This window comes from Typopeltis vanoorti, chromosome 13, assembly GCF_054136105.1.
Source record: "Typopeltis vanoorti isolate ZY-2024b chromosome 13, IOZ_Tvanoo_1.0, whole genome shotgun sequence".
Taxonomy (NCBI): domain Eukaryota; kingdom Metazoa; phylum Arthropoda; class Arachnida; order Uropygi; family Thelyphonidae; genus Typopeltis; species Typopeltis vanoorti.
Genome location: NC_143561.1, coordinates 68,164,718 through 68,188,007, shown reverse-complemented (window position 1 = coordinate 68,188,007; position 23,290 = coordinate 68,164,718). Strand labels below are relative to the sequence as shown.

Here is a 23,290-nt window from a genome sequence, read left to right as displayed (position 1 = left end):
ATTGTCGTTCAATGTTTGTACTGATGATGTCCTATGAAATGTAAGACAAAAGAGTTACATAATAAATTTATTTTTACTATTATATACATGTTATTCTATAGTTATGGATACTCCACAGGGCTCATTATATAAGAAATACATTGAGGGAATGCAACCCACATTGCTTAGTTGATATGCAGAAAAGAGCTGATATGTTAGATAAGCTTGACCAGGAGATTTTATCAGCTTGATACCAAGGTATTCATAGAATGGGGAAGGAATAGCAAGAGGTCATCCCTGGAAGTCGGATATAGTGAGTAAGGATGCAAGACACAGATTTGGTGCTTATGTGGAGCCTACATAGAATGTGCTACTAGTTGTGAGTGAGGCAAAGAATAAATATTAAGTGCAATATAACACTTGTTGATTGATTTAGGCTTACAGTGATCAGTCTGACTTCCCACTGAATTAAATAAGTAGCTCAGCTGAGATTGAAAAATTGATTCAAAACAGTATACTGCATGCTATAGCTGCCTTCATATTTGAAGGTTAGTATAGTATGTTATTATAAAGGATCCATCAAGGAGGACCCATTTAGACACTCATATTTCAATACCTGTCATGCCTCTTCTTGAACACATTTACTAAAGATGCTATCATGACATCTAATTCTTCACCTGCTCATCACTAATCTGAAGATATTTGATTCACAATATCCTCTTTTTATGCATCGATGGGACACTGCATACTCTACTGGAGGAGGTGGGGGAGACGAGATCTGAGGTTGATGATTGATAGAAACCTGAAATTTAGGGGACATATTTCAAAGGTGGTGAAGGTAACACAGAGGATTGCTGCAATAATGAGAAGGACACTGACCTGCACAGATAAAACAGTTATCATTCCGTTGTATACGACCGTTATCATTATGTTGTACAAAGATGGTTTTCAGAGGGGAGGTCCACATTCCTTCAGCTGATCCTCATAACAGTGATAGTTATGAGGATTGGCTGAGGGAATGTGGACTGCACAGTTTGGTGGATAGAAGGAGAGGTGATATGATTGATACTTTTAAACTGTTGAGAGGTGGTTACAGGGTTGACACTGGGGAGTTCTTTCGCTTGGTTGAACAGCAGGAAGGAGTGATGACAAGAAGCCATCCCCGGAAGTTACGAAAGGAAACTGTGAGAAAGAGGGTGAGGAGTGGTTTCTTTGCATGGAGGCTGGTTGAACCATGGAATGCATTACCTGATGGAGTGGTGAGAGCGAGAATGGTCAATGAGTTTAAGAAGTGGTATGATAGACTTTGTGTTTCTTAGGGGAGGGGCCTCCCCTTGATGAGTCTTGATAGACTTTGTGTTTCTTAGGAAGGACCTCCCATGATGAGTCTTTTGACTCCATGGAGGCCTGAATAATAATAATAATAATAATCTCTTGCTATAAAGTTGCTTGTTCATTTGACTTCATTCATTTAATTCTCCTAACTCTTGGGACACTTCAAATATTGCTTATATAGGCACCCCCCCCTTGATTAATTTTCATGCACTTTATTCCTTTACCATGAAGATTGTCACGTCATTCAACTGCTTCAAGCCTGTTTTCTCAGTTTATTATAAATGGCCTTAAATACCTGCCTTATAGTTTCATGCATATTACCTTCTTAGTCAACACCCTTGCATATATTGTCACCTCCTAAGTCAAAACTGCATGATCACTTATATATTTAGTGGCAATAATACGCATTCTCAGACACCATAACTATTATGTAATATCACTATTGTATGGTTTATTTCAATATTAACTGTCATAATATTATTAATTTTCTTATTGTTATTTTATTTTAAATTTTCATTATATCTTCCTCATTCTGTTTTGCTTGCTTTCAAACTACATTTATATGTTGCATAATCAGTATAATTAAGTATTTATAATACATGTTAAAATTTCATCTTTATCTAGATAAAGAATTCCAGAAATATTCATTCCCATATAATCAACTATTTCCAGCATGGTGGTTAAGACTATATGTTGTTTAGGTGCTGGTTATGTTGGTGGTCCAACCTGTAGTGTAATAGCATTCAAGTGCCCAGACATCCAAGTAATAGTTGTTGATAAAAATGTGGCAAGAATTCAACAGTGGAATTCAGATAGTCTTCCTATATATGAGGTGAATGATTATTTTCACATTGCTATTTTATACTGTTAGTAGATTAAGGAGAAAACAAGTCTTGTTTTTAAAAGTCTGTCATTAATTTTATGTTACTATTTCAACATCTTAAAATAAATATTTGAGATTTTAATTTTTATGTTTTTCTTTAACATATCTTCCATGCATATAAAAAAGGTACATTGTTTTGTATAAATCTTTTGCTTTATTTTCTTGTGTTGTTTTCATTACTCCAGTGTGAATGAGTATTTTAAAAGCTGCTTTACTGTTTGCCTTTTCACTTATATAGACATGATTTTAATATGTTACACTATTTATGTAGTAGATGATTTTACCACCACTTCTCTGGACTCCTGAAGTGATTTGAAAAAGTACAATCTTTTTTCTCTTAATCACTGCTTCCAGCCTATCTAACCCTTACCTATGGTACTAAATGTGCTGCAGGCTCACAATATTTTATCGATGGGATTACAGTTAAAAAAATTAAAGTAGCACAATTACAAAAAATAAATAACTGTATAAGTTTAAGTTCAGACATGGTATCAGTATTTATAAATATACCTTTCGTCAGCTACCTTAAAGCCAGAAGCACTCCACGCTCTGTCACGCGGTCACAACTTCGCCATTGCTCCTAAGAAATTACCGACCTAGGAATTAATGATCCAAATTGAACACAGGATTCGCCAACTTCCAAACCACATCGCCAACGATATTAGATTGGATGTAGCCTGTGTTCTCAATAAACAAAACCTCCAAAATCCAACATATCCATTAGTGAATACAAGGCACTACAAGAATTGAAGAGAAACAAAAAAATAGTGATCACCAAAGCGGATAAGGGGAACGCCACTGTGGTACTCAATCTTAAAGACTACACAGGTAAGCTCAAGGCTTTATTATTAGATCGTTCCACTTACCTCCCCATTGATTACAATCCCACCAACTCACAAATTAGAAAACTCCATAGGCTCCTTAAGAAGGTCACTTCTTGGCCTGTGGAGATTACCAACAGACTAAAACCCTATAACTCTAGACCCCCCCCCCCCCGCATATATGGGCTCCCAAAAATACACAAAGAAAATGTGCCATTACTTCCCATAGTGGATGGCATTGATTCCCCCATTTACAAACTAGCCAAGCATTTAGCCAAAGTGCTCTCACACTATACTGGCAATACACCATCACACATAAAAAACTCAGCCCACTTCAAAGCCAGTATAGAAAACCTTACACTCCAACATAATGACATAATGGTCAGTTTTGATGTCTCCTCCCTATTCACGAATGTCCCCCTCAAAGAAACCTTAGAGCTAATCCAAGCTAAATTTCCTCCCGATATCTCAGCCCTATTTCAGTTTACAATGAACTCAGGCTATTTCGTTTGACAGGAAAAATTCTACAAACAGATAGAGGGGACAGCCATAGGTTCACCACTTTCCCCACCCTTGGCCAACTTCTTCATGGAGACGTTTGAAGAGAAAGCCCTAAACTCTGCCCCACAAAAACCTACCATATGGCTTCGCTACGTTGATGATGTTTTCACTATTTGGCCACATGGCCCGGATTTACTCCTCTCCTTCCTAACACACTTAAACAACCAACACCCTAGAATCAAATTCACCCTGGAAAAAGAGGAAAACAATAACCTCCCCTTCCTAGACACACTAGTCACCCGCCAACCTGATGGAACCTTGGTTTTCTCAGTTTATAGAAAACCCACCCATACAGGCAGATACATTCACCAACAATCCCACCACCCCCCCTCACAACAATATGGAGTTATTAAAACATTATTCAACAGGGCAAAAATAATCTGTTCTAATGATCAAGCCCTAACCACTGAACTAAATCACATCCGTGACACTTTCTCAGCCAACGGCTACCCCCCTCCAAAAAATACTTAACCCAGTTATCCACAACCCACCACCCCCTCCCCTTCACAAAAAAGATTACTCTAAATCCATCACCATTCCCTACATCCGAGGCACCTCGGAAAAAATCAATAAAATCTTAAAAAAAACATGACTTGACCACTTGTTACAGACCACATAGAAAACTGGCATCCCTTATCTGCTCCACCAAAGACCAACCACTTCCCCTAGACCTACCTGGTGTATACCAGGTTCCTTGCAGCTGTAAACTGTCCTACTTTGGCCAAACAGGCAGGACAGCAAATATCAGAATCTCAGAACACAAGGATTACATCCGATTTCACCAGTACAGCTACTCTGGGCTTGCAGACCACGCTCTGGATACTCGCCACAGAATAAGATGGAAGAAAGCGACAGTAATACACCGCAGCAAGTTCAAGTATGAAAGACTATTCATGGAATCAGCCTCGGCCCTTAGGAACATGCGAAACCTCAACAAATTTGGATGCATGAGACTGCCCCAAATTTGGGAAACTTTTATCAGAAGAACTTCAGCCCAAAGGCCAAGAACTACCAATATAGCCCACCAGGGGGCACCATCAAGACTTTAGGAAAACACTAGCTTCCTAGCTTCAGTCTCATTTGCTGTTATTAGTACTTGTGTGCACGTGTCTTTGTAGTAAGTTCCCAAGAAGATGGCAACGTGACGTTAGCCGAAATATCGGAAAGTATATATTAAAGTTTATTTAATCTATATTTCTAGTATACACTGTCAATTCCTTAAATATTAGTTATCATAATTGGTTCCTGGTGACCATCCATAAAGTGGGAGTTTATTTACCTTAGAACTAATGCTACAAGCGAGAGTTATGTTTGTAAGAAGGAATATAAAAAATATAAAATGAATATTAAATGATAAGAAAAGACTTGACTGGCCAAAAATTTATCAGCCATCAGGTAACACCTTCATGTTCCTATATAGAGAGTAGACGAGGCCGTTTTTTAGCCCTATCTAACTTTTGGAGACTGAGTGGGCAGTTCAATCTCCTCTGGTAGCCAATCAGAAATAGCTGGCCTAAGGCTATCACTAATTAATTGGCATGCAGTGAAGAAGGCGGCTATTAAGTGCTACCATCTGGTGGCTCCTAACAATATTTTTAATGTCTGAAAATAGTGTAGGTTCGACAGCCGATTTTCTTGAGTTTACGGACGAAAAACCTGCTAGCCCGTGCCAGCGATCAACTAACTCTGAAACCAGTCGAGATAAGGCTTAGAAAACGTTCCTCTAGTCGGCGACTAGATTTGAACGCCTTTCGTCGTGCAGTCAAGCACTGTAGAGTGCAAACGGCACTTATATTTTAAAAATAACATAAGAAATATTTTAAATTAAAAAAGATTCTTGGAAAAAAAATTAGCTCATTTCTATATCACTGGGTGAATCGAGGTAGTAGGAAGGTTCGGTGCATCTTTTTTTTTTTTTTCAAAGAAGTTCTCGAGTGTCATCTGCTTCGTTGACGTTCACTTCTTTAAATTTAAAATAGCTCAATAGTAAGCAGAAGCATTATTCATTTTGCAGGAAAATTTACTATCTTTCAAAGTCTGAATCTTTTTCAAAGATTGCTTGAGCTTTTTCGAGAAGTGTAAATGCTTCTTGTAGGCCTTTTAAAGTGAAAAACCGAGTTGGAGCTTCATATTTGTTATTTTCTTTGTCTTTTTCTTCTTTCTTCTTGTTCCTCTAATTCAAGGAGATCATTGGGTGAGAGTTCCATAGTGCGAGATTGAAGCAGCTCATTAACATCACCTTCCGAAACCTCCATTTACAACTGGTTAGCCATACCTAAGATCACATAAGTTTGCTTTTCTTTGTTTCTTTGGCTCATTTTCTGATTTTGCGCTGTTGCTTCTTTTATAATTATAGGGTTATAGTTAAAAAGAATGTAGCCTGGCTAGCTCAGTCAGTAGAGCATGAGACTCTTAATCTCGGGGTCGTGAGTTCGAGCCCCACATTGGGCAATTTTTTTGCCGACCTGGCTGGCCGAGTGGTTGTTTGTGAGTGTCTGTGGAAATACTAGTGGTGGTGGTGGGCATGGATGTTTGTGAGTGTCTGTGGAAATACTAGTGGTGGTGGTAGATGGCGTTGGTGTAGTTGCGGTCAGTTGGTGGATTGAGAAGTATAGAGTTGTAGAGCATGTGCCCTCCCTCGATGAGTTCTTGGACTCCCTGGAGGTTTCAAATAATAATAATAATAATAATAAAGAAAAACAATAAAAAATCAGGTATAATTGAAAACAACTACAAATAACATACTTGTGTCGGCAAGGCTCGTGAGTGACTGAGGCTCGTTCTAACTGATCATTACATCATCATTACATACTGCGTAATTCCCCATACACACCTGTAATCACCTTCACTGCACACAATTTAAAATAAAAATTCTGATTCAAAAAATTTGTAAAGTGAGAACTACCTGTATTCTATAAATATTTCCATGGCAAATGTTCCTCTGAAATAGCATCAATAATTCTACCACTTAGTACTAAGCTTGTTAGAACATGTGCAGCTGATGCTCAACATCCCTTTACAGTGCACCTTGAAATGGAACAAGTTTATTTTCCTCCTCCTTCATCTCTGCTACTGCTGTATTGTGGAACAGTCTTCCCCCTGATGTGTTCCCCAAGTAATACAATATGCAGTCTTTTAAATCAAATGCAAACAGGTTCCTCCTTTCCCAACCCACTACCCATATACAGTACTAATGTACTATAGGTTGATCAACCAACCTCTGGTGTGGGCTCAACATCAAAAATTGAAAAAAAAAAAATATATATATATATTGATAGCCAGATGCAAATTTTGCAGTAATAACCAGTCACTTTTCAGGTGTGTTTTAAATTTATTTCATATTTTCAGTTCTGTGCTTAAAAGTTTAATGTGAGCTTAAAAAGAAGTTGATATTATTATGTAGATAGTTATTTTTATCTAATAGTATCAACTTTTTTTTTTAATGCAAACCAATATTTATTTATTTATTTTGTTATAGCCTGGATTAGATGATGTTGTGAGAACGTGTCGTGGAAGGAATCTCTTCTTTTCAAATGATGTATCTGGTGCTATTCGGAAAGCTGATATAATTTTTATTTCAGTTAATACACCAACCAAGACCTATGGATTTGGAAAGGTAACTTGCTTTAACATTTTTTATATATTTTAATGTGATTAGTAATTTGAAAGTATATGAAGCCAGATATATTTGAACCTCACTACAGTAAATACCATTATAACAGATTTGCTTCAACATAACAAATTAGTGAAAAGTCCCCACAAAATGCCAATAGGTGCAATGTCATCGTAAACAAAATTCACTATAACAATACTATCCACTATAACAAATTATTCCTGTAATTCCTACATGTTGTGAGAACTAATTATAATGGGTTCTGATGATTTGAACTAATATTTATTACACTATATTATTCAGTGTTATCCTTCAAAAATCATAAGAAAATATTAAATATTACCAAATAATTTTATACTTGATTTAGTAATTTTATTCCTTCAATTATGAATGATGCCCAAATGCACCAAATAAATTTGTTTTTTGAAATCCTTTTATTAATGACTGCTATTACAATTCAAACTTTATTTGGGCATTTTAAATGTACATTAACATTAATATATTATGTTTATATGTAATATATTAATCTTAAATTAATGTTCAGAAGTAATAAACATGGGCATGGATGTTTGTGGTTGTCTGTGGAAATACTAGTGGTGGTGGTAGGTGGTAGATGGTGGTGGTGTGGTTGCAGTTGGTGGATTGAGTGGTGGAAACAGAGTCGTAGAGTAGACGCCCTCCCTCCCTCACTGAGTCCTCAGACTCCCTGGAGGTGTTACATAATAATAATAAACATTAATTTATTACATCTAAACAGACATAATCAAGGCTCAACGGATATGCTTGCCCATGACAAGTAGCTGCAGACTGGACAAAACAGAATATTTTTTATTCAATAAAAAATAACTTTCTGAACAATTTTTTTAACTTTAAAAAACACATATGTATATAGGGTCATTCTTGTGACAAAAAGAATCTAAGAAATTATATATTCTAAAAAAATCAATGTTTTGTTTTTGCTGTTCTTTTTGGTCATCTCATATATTGGTATTGCCTTCTTGGAATGGTTCTCACACAAAAGAAATGTTCTCCAAACAATGATACAGCACATCTACTCAATTTAGAAATTGTAAAAATAATCATAATTAAAATTCTGAATATTTTTACGAATTGTTTATGTTAAAATGTTTATTAATTTTAGTTTCATAACACGCATTGTCGGCACTTGCGATGTGCCCATTATTGAAATTGTTTTGTCAAAAATGATATGTAAAGAAGTTAAAAAATTGATGTACTTACTAGATTTGATATTTGTATAACTTACAAGAATTTTATTGTAATTTAAAATTATCAAAAGTTGTGTTTTATGAGGACATTCTCTCTTGTCGCTAACGGAGACAACGTGTCAGCCATTATTTACACCTAACTTTTTGCTTACCAGTTTCATGGAGTACACATGCTCACTGAGAAGTTTGATGTGTGATTGACAGCTGACAAGTTTCGTATCGAAGCAATGAGAGAGTAAACAAAGATAGCATTCAGAAGGAATTCAGAACACAGGCCGGCAGATATTTAGATTCAGAGGAATTTGAGTTTTTTTATGTGACAGTCGGAGGTAAATCAATAATATATTCAGAAAAAGGAATCACTGAACTATGAAGTTTAAAGTGGAATTAGTATTGATAAATAAAAGGGAAATATTGCTATAGGCATTTTAAAAGGAATGTTGGAGGAAACACTAATGAAAGTAGGTTCTGAAAAGGGAATCGTAGAACTGTGAGTCTTTTAAAGTGGAAGAGTTGAGACTGTCAATAAACATTAGTGAATAAAAGAAGAAATTTGCTATTTAAGTTCTAAAGGAATGTTTGAGAAAACTCTGATTAGGAAGATTCACCTGTCTTAAGGACGCCAGATCTAACTATTATTTCTACTAAAAAGAGACAGAATTGAGTCAGGAAGAATTAATGTGTGCTACATAAGTATTGAGAAAGGATCCTGTGAAAATGAAGAATAAAGTCATATATCTTTGGAAAAGGGCTTTGACAGAGAAAGAAACTGGCTATGAACATTTTGTCTTTGTGGTTTAGTCTAGTCCTTTCTTTTAGGCTTACACAGTGATCCAAATGCACTTTTGAAAATTATGGAGACAATTACCGTGTTTGAATAAAAACTTTAGTTTAATATAACTAAAATCTACATTCGATGTTTTGACCTTTATGTCAAGGTCATCTTCTGGAGCATACAACTATACACAGGAAACAAGCTATACTACAATCAAACTGGTTTGTTAAAGACACTGACCAACCGCTACAACAATTGTTGGCCTGATCTCTGGTGAAAAAAATAAAAATAAAATAAAATAAATAAAAAAAAAAAATTATACATCAACGCTAGAGTCCTCTTATTAGCGTTGTCTACTATATACATATATTAACATCATTCCAGCCAGTTGGTATGGAATGGTTTCTAATACTAGCTAAAGATTGGCTAGAGTCCTGACTTATGCTGGATCTTTCATATTAGGTAGGCTGAATGTGTGCCATCCAGATCCTTGGAATTTTCATGCCATCTTTGTTGTTGATATTTGGGTGGTTTATCAGGATTTCGCAGGATTCCTTAAATTTCCTTTCGTACCAGGTTTTTGTGCAGTGTAAGGAGCAGGTGCTTTTCCAGTTGATTTGGTGTAAGGTGTTGAGTGCGAGGTCTGAGAGGCCTGCTTCATCATAATGGTTATATTTAATGTGTCTGATGTGTTCTTTCTTGCGTATAGGGATTGTCCGTCCTGTTTCACCAATGTACGGTAAGTTACAGGTGCAGCGGATGCAATAGACTCCAGGATGTGCTAATGGGAGGAGAGGATCCTTAGAGGAGTTGAATATGGTTTTAAGTTTAGTGGGTGGTTTAAAGGTGGCATTGAGGTTATAATGTTGTAGGAGATTCTGTTGATTTTTTCTGATGACCCTTTAATGTATGGGATGGCTATGGTTTTACTGTAATCTAGATTTGTTTTTGTTGTAGTTTTATAGAGTATTTTATTAACAGTATTTTTGTTATACCCATTATTTATGAATGTGTCACTAATGATTTTTAGTTCTTGTTTCAGGGCTTGCTGGTTAGAGCAGATAGTTGTGGCTCTGTTTTTAAGGGTGTTAATGACTCCATATTTTTGTGATGGGTGGTGGTGGTATGAATTAGCATGTATGTATTGGCCAGTGTGTGTCGGTTTTCGGTAGACCGTGAAGGATAGGCTGTCTGAAGAATGACGTGTGACTAGTGTGTCTAGGAACGGGAGCGAATTTTGGTTTTTGATTTCGATGGTAAATTGTATGCGTTCGTGTTGTTTGTTCAAGTGGCTGAGGAATGTGTTTAGCGTTTGTCGCCCGTGCGGCCAGATCGCTAACACGTCGTCAACGTATCTAAGCCAGACTGCCGGTCGTAGCATGGCAGAATCAAGAGCCCTTTGCTCAAAGGTTCCATATAGAAGTTAGCGATTGGGGGGCAGATAGTGGTGAGCCCATGGCTGTACCTTCTTTTTGTAGATAGAGTCTAGTCTGTGTTTAGTCTAGTCTTAAGTGTAAGTTTATTTAAAAAGGCCTTGGATCCAATTAATTTGTAGTTAGTTATGTAATATTTGTTTGAAGTGTATATATATTGTTTTTGTTTTATTAAATGTGTTTATTTTGTATTTTGGTCTTGAGTCAGTGATTATTTGGATTCTGAAAGAAAGAGTTAAGATCATTGCACCAATTGGAGTGAACCCTTGTGCATATAATAACATATAGGTGCACTCGTAATTAAAAAAAATAATTGTTAGAAACAGAGATCATCTCTATGGTAGGATTAATATTAAGATATAATATCTATGAATATCTCCTCAATATAAAAATCCACCAATTATTAACAAAATCATGTTGATGTATTAGAATATCATCATTACAAAAATGTTGAGGGTTTTGGGTGAGTATGTTTTTGTGTGTGTGTGTATAGAGTAAGTTTTGCATAATTTGTAATAATTATGGACCCTGATCATAATGCTAGTTTTTTTTGTTTTTTTTTTAACACAAAGCTAGAAATTTTTAAAATGCAATCTGTGCACTGCTTTCATCAAATTCCTGCAATGAATGTAGACTCAATGGGTATACAGGATATGACAGTACTACATGAAAAATTTACATCTTTACTAACTTCCTATCTACAATTTTCCTCCAAATCAGTCTGTTACCTGTGAAGATTCCAACATTATCAGACTCCAACATTGCCATTAATGCCATTATCAGATCTTATATTTCAATAGGCACTTTTTACCATATCAATCCACCTATATCTTGGTCTTCCTCTAGGTCTTTTTTCCTTCCAACCTGGCAGAGAACACTTGTTTTGCTAATCTTTCCTCGGCCATTCTGTTTAAGTGACCATGCCACCTGAGATTAGCTCTGCTAACGCATTCCCAGATGCTGACAGTGTCAAGTTCTTTCCTAATATCCTCATTTTTAATATGATATTGACATTGATGCCATCTGTTCATGTCTCTGATCTTTCTCAAGACAATCTCATATCTGCAGTCTCTGGTCTTTGGTCAGGTGTTTTACTTCTGCCCCAACTGAGAGTTGGGGCAGAAGTAAATTTAGTGTTTTCAGTAATTTCTCTCTTATTCCATATAAATTTATTCAATTGACTTCCTACCATACCAACTTTGTTGATTCTGTTGTCTATTTCCATATTTAATTTACCATCTTCACTAAAAATCATGCCTAAGTAGCTGAAATGTTTTACTTGTTCTATAGGTTCTTCATTCAAAATACAGGTTGATATTTTCGATGCTTTGTTGTATAATGAAACCTGTGAAGCATTCATGGCTAAACATACACACATAACTACAGTAATAAGATTTTTAATAAGTAAATATTTCATCCTAAGTATCATAGGATATCTTCAGTACAGTTAAATCAAACAATACTAGGAATTACATACAGTTAGGGCACATGCTTACAATGGAATCCCTCTATGCATGCGGTAGCATGTTATAGAATTAAATTAAAATATATCTGAAAAAAAAAAATGGGATAACATATAAAATTATCTTACATAACTTAGGATGACAATTTCCCAGACTATAGGGATCGTAAGAACATCATTATGGTTCAAATTAGGTCTGTGACATAGGACGTCAGAACTTTCTTTATATAAACTTTCATATTTATATGAAGATCTATGTAGAAGTTTGGCCCCAACCGTAGGATCCATTGGATCCTATGGTTGGGGTTTTCAATTCCGTGTTGTACGAGACCAGATTTCTACAGTTTGATGAGATGGATATGGTCTTGATGTTCTGAAATGCATCTGTTATGTAGAGCAGTTTACAGGAACCTCGTACACATCAGGTAGCATAAGAGGTGAGAGTTTGTCTTTAGGAGAAGGTAACCAATTATGGATTTGGTTGATTGGTTTGTAGGTAGCAGCCAATTTATATTTCTTCATCATTTTTGAAAGACATTCGGAAATATCTTTGACATAACGTATGGGAATCCTATGGGCTTGTTCTTGTCTAGGTTGATGTGTGGGGAAGTGACTGATGATTTTTTGTGTTGTTTTTGGATTGTATCCATTTTGTGTGACTGTATTTTTGATTATTTCCAATTCTTGGTTTAAAGTAACCAAGAGGAGCAGAATCTGGTTACTAATGATTTAATGATGCCAAATTTTTGAGATGTATGGTGAGCAGAAGAATTGCGAATGTAGCATCCTGAAAAAGTTAGCTTACGATAGACAGAAGTGGAGATTGAACCATCTTCTTTTCTTTGGATTTGTACATCCAGGAAGGCGTATCCACATGGTATCTCCTTCCTGGATACCCTGTGGATTCCTCACTGTACTGAAGATGTCCTATGATACTTATAACAAAATATTTACTTATTAAAAGTTTTATTACTGTGATTACATGTGTATGTTTAGTCATATTTTCAACGTGTCTACCTATTTTCATTGTCTTTGTCTTGTTATTGCTGATCTTCATACTATATCTATTACAAGTTATTCAATTTAGTCAGGGAATCTTGGAGATTTGTAGCGGATTTATTTAGAAGTATAATCATCTGCATAAAGAGCTGACATTAACATCTCCAATTTTGATATCAGGTTTAATACCACTTTCCTTTATAATGTGATCCATATAGATAATGAATAACAGAGAGGATAATGTACATCCTTGTCTCACACCAGATTTAACATTAAACCATCTTCCTGTACTTCCTTCAATTCTAACTGCTGACTTACAACTAAAATAAAGACTAAGTATTGCTTGATATAATGCCCCATTGACACCATATAGCTATAGCATATTGAATAGCTTCTCTCTTGGCACCTTGTCATATGCCTTTTCCAGATCGACAAAACTTACATACAGATCTTTGTTATATTCCCATGATTTCTGAACTATTTGTCGAAAAGTGAAGATCTGATCCTGACAGCCTCTATTTGGCCTGAATCCAGCTTGTTCTTCACCAAGCTTTTCTTCCACAATTCTTCTCAACCGTTTCTCAAGTATACTTGCATAAATCTTACCAGGAACACTCAGTAGAGAAATACCTTTGTAATTCTCACATGCAGTTTTATTTCCCTTTTTATATATGGGTGCTATGAGAGCTCTACTCCAATCATCTGGAATTTGTCCCTCTGTCCAGGCCTTCTGAACTATGCAGTGCAGCCACTGTAAGACTTTTATATCTCCATACTTCAGCATTTCTGGTCGAATAACATCTACTCCTGTTGCCTTTCCACATTTCAAGCCTTTGATGGCTTTTTGTACTTCAAGTATGGATATGTATTCCTGACTGCATGCCTGTTGAGTGTTTTTACCACTGTGTTATCACTGCTTGTTCTATTTAGTAATTTTTCGAGGTAATTACTCCATACTTCAAGGATATCTTCTCCTGTTTTCATGTCACCTTGATCATCTCTAACTCCTTTTGCAGCACTCTTTCCTCCATTCTTAAGTTTCTTCAACAACCTCCAGAATATCTTGCCATGTTCTTGATATTGATTTTCTATGTTCTTGTCAATGTCCTCCCATGATTTTTGTTTAGCAAGTTTTTTTACACAGTGTTGAGCTTTCTTACATTTGTCATTGTATTCTCTAAGAGCACAACATGACTTATTTGCCAGGAACTTTTGATATGCTTTCTTCTTTTCTTTCACTGCCTCTTTAGCTTCCTGTGTCCACCATGGAGTTCTGATTTTTCTGTCCTTGCAGACAACCTCACCACATGCCTCTCTGGCTGAATCAATCAGGGTTTTCTTCAAGGCTTGCCACTGAATCTCCAAGGTTTGGTTCCTGTTCTCAAACTCTTTCATTTTTTCTTCAATGATCTTTGTATATTTTAGTCTACAGTTCACATCTGAGAGCTGCTGAACTTTTATTCACTTTAAAATTTCTTACATGTTATTCTTTTCAATATGAAATTCAATTTTATCCTGCTCAAGACTAAATGGTGATCACTTCTGATTTCAAATCCTCTGTACACTATGGTGTCCTGCACCAGGGAGAAAACATCACTATCAACAATAACATACTTAATGAGACTTTTCTTATTCCTTGCCCCTTCTCTCCATGTGAAGTTGTGCACATTTTTATGTTGAAACATTGTGTTAGTAATAACCAGTCCATGTGCAAAGCAGAAATCCAAACACTTCTACCTTAGTAGAACCTTCTGTGGGGCAATAGGTACAAATAAGTCTCATTGTCCATTTTCCCATATCACTCTATTTGAGACTCCCTGCCATTCAAGAAGATTAGCCTCATATTTAGTGTTGAACACTATGGCTACTTCTTCTTTTCCTTGATTGGCATTACCTGAATATAACATTTTGTATTTATTGCTCCAGTTTTTGTCTTTTTTGTTTCAGTTACCCCTATTATGTCAATCCACTGCTTTCATGGTATAAAATTTTTTAAAAAAATCTATAAATTAAAAATTAAGTTAATTGAAATTTTATGGTTTGATTTAACTGTCAAAACTAATTGTGTAGCTTAATTTGTGTAACTTCTGTAATCATGTAACCCATGATGAGTCTCTGACTCCATGGAGGTCGGATGTTAATCGATATACACAGGACTTATTACAACAGTCCTCAGTCCCTAACCTCAATCATTTGCACAGTATTCGTGTATATTCACTGTAGATTGCTTTAATTTAGAATAAAAGCTGATGATAGCTTTTATTATAGAAACATTACCTTTCATAATAGTCAGTGTATTATAATTACAAATTTATTATTGATATTGTGAAAAATAGGTTATAGAGTGGTGTTGGCAGTGGGGTTATGCTGATGGCCACATTTCTTTTAAGGAAGAAGAGGAAAACTTGTTTGTGTGTGTGTGTAATTTGCCAAATCATTTGAAACATAAGTTGCAGCATGCATATATCTTCACAAAAACTGTGTGCATGTGTATGTGCACACACAACAGTAAGTGTATTGCTGTTGAAATTTCTTTGTTCCTTTTAGGTATAAAAACAGTAAAATTGAAATCAGTTAATTTCATCTCATATTGAAGCTTTTTTTCAATGGCTGAATATTTCATATTATTTTCACTCCCTCCATGGAGACTCATAAATTATATGACATTTATTATATCGAACCTTAAAATCCTTAACACTTGCTAGATTAACAACATGTCCTGATAATGTGTTCCATCTACTCAGTTCTTCATGTGGATAAGTTATAACCCTTTTGAAATATATTTCTAATGTTTAACAATTCAGGCTGAGTAGCTGCATTTATGATATGTGGATGTCCACTGTTGCTGTTACCCACTGTAATTGCTGTCATAAGCTATTATTTTATTATTGCAGATTTTTATGAAAGCACTCCAAACTCTGGCAAAGTCATTATCATCTTTTGTTATGATTTATATATATAGTTTCTTTGAACTGTTGTTCATGTTGTCTGTAACAGACTAAAATAATTTATGTATAGATTTCTTGGGAGCATGATAAGCAGTCCTTACTCTTGCAGTTTACATATGAAAAATGTTTTTCTTGTTTGTCATTGTCTGTGAAGTCCATTTGAAGTATGGCAGCAGCAGCTGAGCCTCACAATTTTAATTGAAGTCCAGGATCCAAACAGAAACCAGTGGATGAGACTGTATGTGAAAACCTTTGTGTTATGACACTGAAAATCTCAACTGACTCATATGGACTTCAATGAGAGATACTTACAAAAAATAATATATTCAGCCAGACCCATGAAGAAATGTAAAACCTGAATTGTCATTAGTAAGATAGTTTATCTTATTCATTGGTTAATCCTGAAGAAGTTGGACCAATGTCACTGAATCATAATGAATGGTCAGTATATATAACAAGTTCATTAAATTTAAATACATGAGTTTTGTGCAGAGCATAAGGATATGTATATTAGAAAATATCTCGTAAGCAGCAAACTCAAAGGTCTTTAGACATGATTTTCAGTTAATTTATATCAAATCTATTTCTAGGTAAACTTACAGCTGATAGGTGAAATGCATTATATTTCAATAAATATGATTATACTAGAATTATTAATTTTTTGCGATTAGTGCTGGTGCAACACATAAGACAGACTTCTTAGTCAAGTCAAGGAAAGAATACTTGATGAAAAAGAAATGCATTACATAATGTCTTTTCATTTTTATTGGTTTTTTTTCATTGTGTTTTAGTGCAAAATATTTACAATTAGTTGCATAACTATAAGTCACTGATCCCATCAAAAACTTATTGCAGGCAAGGAGGAAGGGGAAGGGTATATCACATTATTTAAAAATATTTCACTAATTAAGTTAAATTACGAAATGTTTCTATATCATATTAAAATATTAGTTACACTAGTCCTCTGAATTACATTTCTCAGAAATCACCAGCCAGGTTGGCTGAGTGGTTAGTGTACCCACTTTCCAACCAACAGGTTGTGGATTTGAATCCTGCCATGGACACGGATTGTTTGTAATTGTCTTACCTTGTGTACTGTTTTAACCTTTGATATGGTGCAGTATGATCTTTGCTTTCTTTGCACCATTAAAACCATAAATCATCATTGTTACTTGCAAGTGCAGAAATTAATTCAATATAATTTTTTGCACTTGCAAGTAACAGAGATCTTAATGCTATTTGGCATGACATTCTGATTTGTACAGATTAAAAAAAAAAAAAAAAAACTGTGATCTTCCCACCATGTACAAAGTCTGGTACGTGGTACTAAGTCTGGTACTAAGTGATTACTATGATGGCATTGAGAATAATTCAGTAACTTGTGTTTTACTCATTCATTGACCAGCATTGTAGCTTTGTTCATAGTTTATGATTATGATTTTTTAACATTAATTTTCCCTGTTATTCATGGTTAGTTGCTGAATTTTTTTGGTTTTTAGGAAGAGGATGGATATGAATTTATCCTGTTAAAAAAAAAAAAAGAGCTTATTAGGTGATGGAGCTACATTGCTCTCCAACCAAATGTTAATTTAAATTAGATCTAATGTGAAATTTTAATTTATATTAAAAAGTAGTTAAAAAATATATACCTGGTTGCATAATTTTAGAAGGTAAGGTGATAAAATATTCGGAGCCAAACTTGATGAGCAATATGATGATTATGATGATGATGACAGACAATAAAGGAATGGCATATGTTGAAAGTGAAGCCCAAATGTAGTGCAAAACTAAGTCAGTTTTGCACTGATTTTTTTTCCCTTCAAATTTGACTGGGTAATTGCCAGTCACATATTAGTTGCATTAATATTTTGCATTTGATTGTTCTACCACAGTGATATTACTTAGAAGTAAGGAAACAGAAGACCAGAATGTACTAGAATAAATTAGTGAGACAATTTTATATTTTTTTAAAGATAATCATGAAATACATGATATAAAATGATTATACTGGTTCTTATGTAGGGACGTGCAGCTGATCTGAGATATATAGAGGCTGCTGCTCGTAGCATTGCAGAAGTAGCTGAGAGCAGCAAGATTGTTGTTGAAAAAAGTACAGTTCCTGTTAAAGCAGCAGAGAGCATAAATCGTATTCTGAGAGCTAATGTAAGGCCTAGAGTGACATATCAGGTAAGTTTTTCTTCCATAGTATTAATTTGATATATTTCAAACTTGTACTGTATTCATTAACCCTGCAAAGGTCGCAGTTGAAAAAATTGCAGCATACGTCGCATGTATCTGAGAGATACATCCATTACTAGTATGTGCTAAAATGCAATAAAACTTAAAAAAAAAAACACTGCAAATATAATACGTGATGGTTTATTTATTTCCAGTTACAATCTAGAAATTATTGAACAAAGAAACAAACAAAAAAAAAACAATACTATACTGACATTGGAGTTCGTATCTCTCAAATACAATTTACTATCAAATATCACTTTTGCATTTGACTCTATCATTCTCTTCAACATCTGATGGATTATCCAATCAATATATTTTTCCAGCCATTTTCAACAGTAAGTAAATAAAAATAAAAAATAAACCAATACTATACTGACATTGGAGTTTACAGTATCTCTCAGATACAGTTTACTATCAAATATCACAAACCTTTACGTATAAACTAAAACTGGCCACATAAACAGTGTGGAATATCACTCGTAATATATGCATGCACAGCTAGTCATGACCTCCAAGCTATACACTGGATATGTATAAGAATGTTTATAGTAAACAGTTTGCTTGTTTGTAGTCAGCCGCAACTTCCGCAGGGTTAATAAACAATGTTCAAAACTGTCAGCATTTTGAAATAGCAAGAGTGACCCAATTGTTTTCACAATTTTAATATTTTATTTTAATGCTTAATGAATTTTTTTTATTTTAATATGTTCATTATGCATATGAATCACGGAACAAAATATGTTCTGTGATTCATTTTTCCACAAGCAGTTTATACTCTTAACACCTAGTCTTGAATGCCACAATATTGTTGAACTTCTCCTTTCACAAAATGAGCTGTTGATTGGAACGGGTGATAATCTTTGATAGTAGATGTTGTGAGTAAGAATCTCTTCATTTTTTTTTTCCCTTTCAAATTTAGTTTGTAATTTGTGTGTAGTTTGGCATTGTCTTCTTGGAGGTGCATAAACATTTGCTGAAAAGTGTGCTGGATAGTGGGTGGGAACCACATAATACTTTGAAAGTTGTTAAATGAGAAGTAGTGAAAGAAAAAAGTAGGAAATATTCAAGAGTAGTGCAGAAGTATTGGAGGAGTAAAAAGATGCATCAGAAACCTGAAATGTAAAGGCAGCTGGCCGGAAAATATAGCACTGAAAAAGTTCCAGGGATGACCCCTAGTTCTCTATTTGTCACGTCTTGGAAAAAATTTCTTTTGTGTCAATCTTTTATAACCCCTTCAGTAATTGATAGGTTTCTGTCAGTTCCCTCATTTCTGCCTATCAACTACTGTAACCCACATACCTTCAATCTGTCCTCATAGGGAGCAATTTCCAAACCTGTCACTTGTTTCTGGATCATGTACACCACCTCATCCTCAAGAAACTGGCGACCAAATCTGTGCACAGTAATCAAGATGCAGTGGCTTATAAAGAGGGATAATAATCTTCCTATCTTTACTTTGGTTTTCATAAACTAAGTAGTTTGTATTATAACCTCTGAACTCAACTCTCCTACTCGCCCCTAAATCCCTTGCCTCAGCGATTTCATCCAATCTTGCAATACATTATGCATCAGTGTGATACACAGTATGTAATTTTTTCACATCACAAAGTGCATGACCTTACATTTTGCAGCATTAAACTGACAAATGTTATCCTTTTTCCACACTGTCACTTTATTAAAATCATTCTGCACTTATTAACTATTTCCTTCCCCAGTTTTGCATTATCAGCAAATAACTGAACATCTCCCCTTAAATAATTTCCTGTATCATTAATATTCAAATTAGAGTAGTAGCCTAGTACCAAGCCTTGAGGCACTCCACTAGTCATCCTCATTCTTCTAGATTCCATTCCACCATATACTACTTTGTTGTCTGTCAGCCACTCTTATCTTAAATGCTCTGTACATCCTCTATTGTGAACCGGTCCATAATCAATGAAATTTCTTGTTTTTTGTGTATTCTCCTCACTTGAATTATGCATGCTTTTACATCAGAATGTGGCATTAATAATAATTGTCCATGTCCTTAACAGAAATATAATACTTTATATCAGTGATTCTTAACTGCTTCCCCAGAACACTGGTGTTTCGTAAACTGGTTACAAGTGTTCTGCCGGTGAAAGATGACACAATTTTGCATGTAATTGGCTACTCTGATCCTAACAACTGAAGACTACTATGCACGTTGACTTCTAAACCAATAGAATATCGTTGAATTCTAAACCAATAGAATAATATTGGTTTGTGTGTTGTGTAACATCGTAATAGTGCGCAGTCCATTTTTATTGTGTATTTTGGTTTGTGGGTTGTCTAACATCATAGTAGTAGTAGTACACAATGGATAAAGTTATTATTAAATGAAAATGTGATTCTGAGGCATATATTAATGATGGGGTAAGTACAAGTGGAAGAAGTAGTAGTAATGATGTCGCTGCAAATACGTCTCATACAGAAGACAACATTATACATAATAAAATGTTATCTTCTTTGGTTCAATATTTGGATGAATATTTAAGTTGTGGTTTTACATGGACCTTTGAGAAAGAATGTCCTATTCCCTGGTGTCTTGTATGCTGGGAAAAACTATTCAATAGTGCAATGGTTCCTGCTAAGTCGAAATGCCATTTTACTAAGAAGCATGCCAATCTTGCTTCAAAAACTAAAGATTATTTCAAGAGATTGTTGGACATGCAAGTTAAACAAGTAAAATATTTTGAAAAGACTGTTAAAATTTCCAATAAGGCACAACTTGCATCATATAAGGTAGCTGAATTAATTGCTGTAAAATTAAAACCACATACTATAGTAACGTCTCTTATTTTATCAGCATGTTGTGAAATAGTAAATATGTTTGGCAATGAAGCAAAAAAGGAAATTATGAAAATTCCTCATGGATACAGTAAAAAATAAAATTAAAGATATGTCAGATGATATTGAGAAAACAGTTACCAATAAACTTTCCAAACAACATTTTGCTTTACAAATTGACAAGTCCACTGACATTAGCGGTAAAGCTCATATACTAGGATTCGTTCATTTCATTAATGAAAACGAAATAGTGAATCAATTTCTATGCTGAAGAGAACTTAACGAATGTACAACAGGACAAGATATTTTTGACTCTTTTACGTCATATTTAGAAACTTTTAAAATTTCATCGGAGCTGTGTGTAGGAATTTGTACGGAATGGTGTTCCATCAATGGTGGGCTCTATTAAAAGATTTTTTACCCTTGCAAAGAAAATAAACCCAAATATTATATCTATGCACTGTTTTTTGCACAGAGAATCTCTAGTTTCAAAAACATTACTGGCAATATTAAGATCTGTACTAGACCAAGTTGTAAATATGGTAAATTACATCAAGTCAAGACCTTTAAAAGCATGCTTTTTTAAAAAAACTGCATATCTATGGAAGCCAAGTATGAATCTTTGCGTTTGCACACTGAAATAAGATGGTTATCCAGGGGTAAACTTAGAACTTAAGAATGAATTATTGGTCTTTTTTCAAAATTCTAAGAACATTCTTAGAATTTTGAAAAACGACCAATGTTAAAATGGCATATTTAACTGTCAGCTTTTCAGAAAAATCTTTTTTTGGAAAAACCGCATATCAGAAAAAAATACAGTAGATATGTTTCCTTCGCTCCATAATAAAAATGTTGAGGGAATTATTTCCATTATAACAGAACATTTGACAATATTGGAAGAAAAGATTTCAAGTTACTTTCCTTCCTTAAATACACAAATTATGACTGGATATGAAATCTATTTGGCACAGTTAATACATCAAGTTGTGAATTTTCGTTACAAGAAGAACAATTAGTTACCCTGTCAGCGGATCATACTTCAAAAATGAAATTCTCTGAAATAACTCTTGAGGAATTTTGGATTTTTGTCCAAGACAAATACCCAGCTCTCTCCACAAGGGCACTGAAAATTTTGTTACAATTTTCAACATCATATCTGTGTGAGCTTGGTTTCTCAATATTAATCAATATAAAAACTAAAAAGCATGAAAGACTTACTAATATAGACTATATCACATTAGGCCTGATATTGCTGAAATCTACAAAAGCCGACAAGCTCAAGTATCGCATTAAAATAAGTTCAATTTTTATAAAAGGCAAGTCCATGCATATTTTTATTGTTAGTTTAATGATCCTAATTCCTTTGGTGTTTCCCAAATTTTTCTTATAATCAAAAATGTTCCGTGACTTGGAAAAGGTTAAGAACCGCTGCTTTATATAATGAATAGAACTGTGAGACTTGTTGGCATTTAATTCAACTAAAGGTTTTAGTAAGAAAGTTGTATTGGAATTTGTGAATTTTTCAGATTAGATAGAAAGAGAAACTGATAAAAAGGAAAGGTTGGTTCTTATTGAAAAACAAACAGCAGATTAGAAAATGAATTTTGGACATATAGAAATGTTATGAGAAAATTTAGAGGAATAGTTAAAAGCAGGGCTCCAGAAATCCACACACCACAGTTTATTTATTTATTCATATGGAGTTTCCTCCCTTTTCTCCCCTGTCCCTATTGGGGTGAGTTGATCCCCCTCATGGGGGGTTAAGTATTTATGGCTGTAGATCTGTGTGTGTTCACTGCCGGTTTGCCTGCTTTGCGGTATGAAAAATCCCAGATAAACTGGGGGAAAAACCCTGCTGTCCATACCCAAGACCGGCTAACTTGGCTATGGCTGAGGAAGATCCTTAAGCTCCTCACGTCGGCGACGGGAATTGAACCTAGGACACTCCTTCCCCAGGCATATGGTTGCGAAGTGCAAAGCCACCAGGCTAACTGTGCGGATACTCACCACAGTGAGTTATTGGAGATATCATTCAAGATATATTAATATTTTTTGTGCATAATTTACTTTTTTTTCCTTTTTTTTTTAACATCTCATTCACTGTTGAATTATTTGATCTTTCAATGAATGTAATAAAGAAGTTTTATTTTCAAACCGCGGGATAGTATCTTATGTAATTTAATAAGTTAATTCCTTTATAGACTGT

General features: G+C 34.7%; 1 protein-coding gene and 1 non-coding gene across 2 annotated transcripts in view; both read left to right on the top strand.

The window, feature by feature from the left end:
- Positions 1 to 23,290, top strand: part of sgl (UDP-glucose 6-dehydrogenase sgl) — a 156,514-nt gene that overhangs the window by 11,984 nt on the left and 121,240 nt on the right. The window contains exons 2-4 of the mRNA XM_090402533.1: positions 1,939 to 2,146; positions 7,058 to 7,195; positions 18,058 to 18,222. Coding sequence (XP_090258659.1) covers positions 1,988 to 2,146; positions 7,058 to 7,195; positions 18,058 to 18,222 — 462 coding nt within the window. The 5' untranslated portion in view covers positions 1,939 to 1,987. The remainder of the gene's footprint in view (positions 1 to 1,938; positions 2,147 to 7,057; positions 7,196 to 18,057; positions 18,223 to 23,290) is intronic.
- On the top strand, positions 5,958 to 6,030 carry TRNAK-CUU (transfer RNA lysine (anticodon CUU)). The gene has a single exon. It is a non-coding gene; the product is annotated as a tRNA-Lys (tRNA).